The sequence below is a fragment of the Nicotiana sylvestris genome, chromosome 3 (assembly GCF_000393655.2).
Source record: "Nicotiana sylvestris chromosome 3, ASM39365v2, whole genome shotgun sequence".
NCBI classification, from domain to species: Eukaryota; Viridiplantae; Streptophyta; class Magnoliopsida; order Solanales; family Solanaceae; genus Nicotiana; species Nicotiana sylvestris.
This window is the reverse complement of record NC_091059.1, coordinates 179,273,279-179,279,933: the sequence shown is the minus strand read 5'-3', so window position 1 is coordinate 179,279,933 and position 6,655 is coordinate 179,273,279. Positions and strand designations below refer to the sequence as shown.

Below are 6,655 nucleotides of genomic sequence, written 5' to 3'. Positions count from 1 at the left end.
GACATCATTTACTATTTGTTTCAACGTTGTAGCTATAGAAACACCACATTGATACAGATGTCGTTTCTTACAATAAAGGAAGATAGGACTAAGTAAAACCTTACACCAACCGCCTGACTACAAACACAATATACCAAAATTTTCAAATTACCCAAACTTACACTAAACCCCAAAGCTTTCTTGATTTTTAGAATACGTCCAGACAACATCAATAATGCAATTTCTACAAAAGGACTGTGATGAGTTTAAGACAGCCAACTAACAACAACAACTTACTTTGAAATTGTCAGCAGCCAATGTTCAGAACAAAATGAATATAGCATTGTAAAATACAAACAAAAAATGAAGTCTTTCCTTCACTTTGATCAGAGCATGGTCCAGCCAGGAAATTCATGCCTTGTCAAACTCTGCAACAGAAACTGGATTTATCCTAAGTTGTAGTTCTTTTCACTGATCAGTTTAATACTGAAAGCATCTACTCAACTTTTGGCTGAAATGAATGTACCAGGGCCACCTCTAACACATTCATCTCAGAATCAGGTAGTTCTGAAGGCTGTTATAGCTGCAGTTGTAACTACTTTGATAATTGCTGGCATACTCTTTTATTTCTTTTATAGATACTATATAGCTCGTCAACGGAAGAGAAACAAATTGAACTCTAGTTTTGGTCGAGAAGTTTCTGGTTCTGTGCCTCATCAAGAATTCCAGCAAAGTGGAGCTTTAAAAGGGCTCATAGTAGATGAAAATGGGCTTGATGTTATATATTTGAGAAAATTTGAGGGTAGACAGCTCGGAAGTTGCTTTTCTAAGGTTTGGGTGAATTACATAGATGAGGAGGAAGAGAAGAGGATTGATAGCCGACAAGAGAAACCAGTTTCAAGGGATCATATCCAAGAAATTCCATTACTGCAAAATGCTAGCAATGTAGATGGCTATGAGAAAGAGGCACATACTGCACAACAAACAATCAACTCACTCCCTGCAGCAAGCAGATCTTCACAACATCCATATCCTCAATTTACATCATCCTCATTACAGTTTCCACACAAGGAAATCACTCCTCAATCAGAGACACCCTCTCAACCAGCAGTTCTCTCGAGTCAAAATCCACCTCAGCCACCAAGACCTCCACCACCTCCACCTCCCCTTCCAATGAAAAGAATTATCAAAGCACCAACACCACCTAATTCAGGGAAAATAAAACCTTCTCCACCACCCCCACCAAAGGGGAACGGGTTGCATTCATCATTAAAACCACCTGTTGCACCAAGAGGGAAAGCGAGCAGCCAAGAGAAAGCAGAAGCTTCAACTGATGAGAATTCAAAAGATGATGGTGAAGTTCAAATTAAACTGAGGCCACTGCACTGGGATAAAGTCATTGCTAATACTGATCACTCCATGGTCTGGGATGAAATCAACAACGGTTCTTTCCGGTAAGTTCACCTTGGCATGTCAATCGCATTCCTTTAGAGTAGCTGGTGCCTATTTTCAATTCAACCAAATAGCATCTAAGTTCTTCTGACTGCATTGATATATTCACATTTCAGATTTGAAGATGACCTTATGGAAGTTCTCTTTGGATACAATATCACTTCCCAGAAAACCCCTGAAGGAAATAACACGACCACAAGCTCAGGCACTTCTAAGTTGGCTCGACCAGCGCATAGCTTTATTCTCGATCCTAGGAAGTCACAGAACACAGCAATTGTACTCAAGTCTCTTTCAATCTCTCGCGAAGAAATACTTGATGCCCTCTTGGAGGGTCAAGGACTCAGTGTTGATACCCTTGAAAAACTAACCAAGATTTGCCCAACTGAAGAAGAAACATTAAAAATCCTCCAATTTGACGGTGACCCAAGAAAACTTGCTGATGCCGAGTCTTTTCTCCACCACATGCTGAAAGCTGTTCCTTCTGCTTTTAAGCGTTTCAATGCTATGCTTTTCAGATCAAGCTATGATTCAGAAATTCTAATCCTCAAGGAGAATTTGCAAACAGTTGAGCAGGGTTGTACAGAATTGAGAACATGTAGAATTTTCTTAAGACTTCTGGAAGCCATTCTTAAGGCTGGCAATCGGATGAATGCAGGAACGGCTAGAGGAAATGCTAAGGGATTCAACCTGGGTGCATTACAAAAACTATCGTATGTAAAAAGCAATGATGGAAAGACTACTCTGCTTCATTTTGTAGTTGAACAAGTCATCCGTTCTGAAGGTAAACGCCGCCTTATCAATAAAGGTAACAAGGTTGACAGTGAAGATTTTGATAGAAAGACGGAAAAACTAGAAAAAGATACAGAGCACCTAATACTAGGTTTGCCAGTTTTGCAAGGATTAAGTTCCGAATTCTCTAATGTAAAGAAAGCAGCTACCATGGACTATGATAGTTTCATCAATACATGTTCCACTCTTACAATGCGGATAAATGAAGTTCGCCAGCTCATAATGTGCTGTGGAAATGCTGAAAGAGATCGATTTGTAAAAGTGACTAAAGGGTTTCTGGAGGAATGTGAAGAGGAACTCAAGGTGATCAGAGAAGAACAAACAAGAGTCATGGAACTTGTGAAGAGAACGACAGAGTATTACCAAGCAGGATCTTCAAAGGACAAAGGCACACAGGGACTTCAGTTGTTTGCCATTGTGAAAGACTTTCTCGTCATGGTTGATAAAGCGTGTGTAGATATCACAAAGAAAGTACAGAAGAAGAACGCATCAAGCATAGAGTCACCACCACCCCAATCAACAACACCAAGAACTCCTGTGAGGTTCCATAACTTGAGAACATACTTTACACCAGAAACATTGAGTAGTGAATCTGAGAATGAGTTCTGATGAAACTTCATTACTCTTATAAGTTCACTGAAAGTAGAGTAGATTGTCAAAAACTATTAATAGTCTTTACATTCTCCACATTTGAATTATCTCATTAACATACTAATCCCCACCCCCACCCCAAATCCCACCCCACCCCAGAAAGAGAATAAACTATTTTATTTCACTGTAACTGGTTATAATGGTACCCACATATTTCCCCATTATCAATTCAGAAAATTTGAGAAACCTGTCATTGAGTAGGTAAATGCACCAATATGTTATACCTTGTGAATCTTGATTATTTACTACTAAACCTTCAACTACCCTCTTTCTCGCGCTGTCTCTGTCACACACACACCCCACCAAAAATCCGGCTACTTGTAGGAGATCATAGACATAAAACACAGTCAAGGGATGAAGAGAAGAAGCAAAGAGAATAAACTGATAACCAAGATGAGGAAAACTTCAGGCAAATTGAATCCCAGACCTCTGAATTACCAACACGTTGACCCAAAGGCTTAGCTAATAATCTCAGAGGAAGCAAACAGATGAAGCAGATATCACCAAATACAACGAAAAGAAAAGCTAATCAAATGCAATTTGTACTTTTATCCACATCATCAACCTCTGATTCAACTGCTAAGCATATAATGAAGCAGATATCACCAAATACAACGAAAAGAAAAGCTAATCAAATGCAATTTGTACTTTTATCCACATCATCAACCTCTGATTCAACTGCTAAGCATATAAACCAAGAAAATTGATCAAGAGGTGAATGTTCCATCAAGGTAGAGGCAATTTAAGCCATGTTGTTCTGGCATTTGGATCAGGTAAAGAGCAATCTGCTCTAAAATGATTCTTCTCAACTTGAGGAATGATTCTTCTGGTGCAGTTTAATACTTCATGTTGTATTATTTCTTATAAAACTACATCCTCTAGCTTTCCGCACATGTTGATGGAGCATCAATTGCCTCACCCTCTCGGGTTCCGCCCATTTATCACCCAGAACATACAAGTCAGAGATAAGGGTATAAACCCATCCATCATTCTCTGGCCTCACCACATTCATGACCATCTCAATCACTCGCTCTGCCATCTCAAACTGTTTATGCAACTTGCAAGATGACAAAAAGGAACCCCAAATAACTATGATAGGCTCGGGTGACATAGTATTGACAACTTCATATGCTTCCCCTAACAACCCAGCCTTCCCAAATAACTCAACCATGCAACCATAATGCTGAATTGTTGGTAGAGATGGCAATGGGGTGGGGCGGGGCGGTTGCGGTGCGGGTGCAGCCTTAACCCGCAAAGACTTCAACCCGCCCCGCATAGCAAAATCTTCTATTTTCAACCCGCCCCGCATAAACCCGCTCCGCCCCGCAAAGCAAAATAACATTTTTAATGAGTAGTTTTTCTTTGATTTTTTTTTCTTTTCTTATATGGCCTTGTTTTCTCTTTTTCTTAGGCGTTAGTGGTCCTAAACGAAAACTTCTAATATACATAAGATGTAAATCGATCACCTTCCCACTGCGATCTTTTCTTGTTCTCCCTTGATCCATTGTATTTTGTATAATGTAGAAACACAGATAATCATTTATACAATAAGCAGCATTTTAGTACGAGGATCACAAACCGAACAAGAGAATTAAAAGAAAATGTTTTGCAAGTTGCAGCTGAAAATCAGAAAAATAGAAGTGACAGGAATGATTGCTTTGTACATACTACAGTCTGAATGAAATCCGCGAGGAAACCCTCCGAAACCCGCAACCGCCCCGCCCCACATTAGATTTTCAGAAAACAGATCCCCGCATAAGATCAAACCCGCCCCGCACCCACACCGCCATCCCTATTTGTTGGTCTCAGTCCACACTCTTTGGTCATTTTGAAATATCCACGACCTTCATTGACCAGCCCTGCTTGTACACAAGCACAAAGTACCCCAGTGAACGTAAACTCATTAGGTAGCACACTCCCTTGTCTCATTTTCTTGAATATCTCCAACGATACAGTTCCAAAACCATGTTTTGCTGCTCCACAAATTAAAGCAGTCCAAGTAACGGCATTTCTATCTTTCATCATATCGAAAACCAGAGAAGCAAAATTCATGAATCCACATTTAGCATACATGTCTACCAAACAAGTACCAAGCTCCACATTAAGTTCCAAGTGATTCTTCACGACCAAACCATGCACTGATTTCCCAAGGAGCAAACCAATTGAACACATTTCAGAACAGCCCGCCAATATTGGCCCAATGGTCACTTGATCAGGCTTTAGTTGTTCGAAAATAACCATTTCTTTGAAGAGCGCCACACCTTCCTCCCAATGCTCATTGTTCATGTATCCAGCAATCATTGCCGACCACGAAGCTAGGTCTCTCAAAGGCATGCGATCGAACATCTTCCTCGCTCCTTTAACATCTCCGGGACGAGAAAAGCAAGATATCATCGAGTTCCACGTGACAGTATTTCTCACGAGAACTTCATCGAACAGCTTGTATGCACAGTCAAATGAGGTTCCAGCATACGCATTAAGCAGAGAGGTGGCGACATACATGTGGATATTAAAGCCCAATTTGAGGAGATGGGCATGGAGGTGGCATATGAGGGGAGGTTGCGCAACTGGGTGCATGATTTAAGAGCAAAGAGAATGTCTTGGCGTTGCATTTGAGCGTAGAGTTACAAGGCACTTTGAGGTGATTTTGCATTTTTAATGGCAAAAGACCACGAATTGATGGTTCTTAATAATTGCCTTGTGGATTGATTTTTAAGTGCAGGTTGTTTTAGGTTGCAGCAGATATTTGTGAGCATAGCATAACTTGTCAATTTTGGAGTTAGGATTCGTGAGGGTTTTAAGTGGGGTGGATTAATTAAGGAAGAAAAGAAGAAAGATTGAAGGGTGTTTAGTGGAGAAGTTGAGACGGTTGTAAAAGGAAAGCGTGAGGGGAAAGAGTTGTTCGTGCATAAAAGCAGTAAGCTGGATGTACATAGCCTTGTTTTTTTCTTGGCGAGGTCTGGACTCATACTTTGTGCAAAATCTGGAAAGAGGAAGAAAACATAAAAATGCTAAACCTTTTTGAGGAAGCGTGCCGTAATTGCTAATCTGGCATTCTGTTCTCATAATTTTCTCCAGCATTGGCAGGTTGACACTTTAAAAGGACCCCATTTATCAGTAAGCAAAGGCTTCAAGCCTTTCTATAACTAGACAATTTTACGTGTCCAGGAACAAACTCTAACTGGACTAGTTGCATATAACATCTTATGCGGTGGCACGGATAATGGTCTGCTTGTTTTTGCACCCCGATATCGCCTTTGCCATCAAAGGGAACTTCCAAAATGAAAGTTGTAGATAAATATAACTACGTACTAAAAACGTTTTTCAATTGCTTCATTCATTTCAATTTACATGTCACCTTTTGTTTATCATAAGTCAATATTTTATTAGATCTACACGTGTCGCTGGTGATTGGTGACATAGCCTTTAAACATCCCCAAACAGATTATGACTGCTTAAAGCCTCATGGAAATGACGCCTTGGATGGTAAAAGTTTCTCACGAGGACCAAAGTCTTGATGATGTATGTATGGGTCCAAATTTGACCGACTACGACCGACGACGAGTACGACGATTGACGGAGCCTCCTTGAATTGACGTCCTAAGAGAGACGATCCTGAGACAAACAGAGACTGGACGACTTTTGTAATAATGTATGGCCATTAGGGGACATTAAGAATATTCCTTCGAATATTCCTTGTATTTTATCTTTTACAGTTTAGAAGAGTTCATCTCTTAGTATAAAAAGAGGACAATAATCTTGTAACGGACATTCCGAACTCTGG

General features: G+C 40.2%; 2 protein-coding genes across 2 annotated transcripts; one reads left to right on the top strand and one right to left on the bottom strand.

Moving 5' to 3' along the window:
* Positions 1-495: 495 nt before the first annotated feature.
* Positions 496-3,057, top strand: LOC104244000 (formin-like protein 4). Its single transcript, XM_009799292.2, has 2 exons — positions 496-1,433; positions 1,548-3,057. Exons 1-2 carry the CDS (start codon positions 496-498, stop codon positions 2,827-2,829), a joined length of 2,220 nt encoding a protein of 739 aa, XP_009797594.1. The 3' UTR covers positions 2,830-3,057.
* Positions 3,058-3,400: 343 nt separating this feature from the next.
* LOC104243999 (pentatricopeptide repeat-containing protein At1g33350-like) lies at positions 3,401-6,108 on the bottom strand. Its single transcript, XM_070171242.1, has 2 exons — positions 4,676-6,108; positions 3,401-4,067 (listed from the first exon to the last, which is right to left on the bottom strand). Exons 1-2 carry the CDS (start codon positions 5,446-5,448, stop codon positions 3,716-3,718), a joined length of 1,125 nt encoding a protein of 374 aa, XP_070027343.1. The 5' UTR covers positions 5,449-6,108; the 3' UTR covers positions 3,401-3,715.
* Between the last annotated feature and the right edge of the window lie 547 nt (positions 6,109-6,655).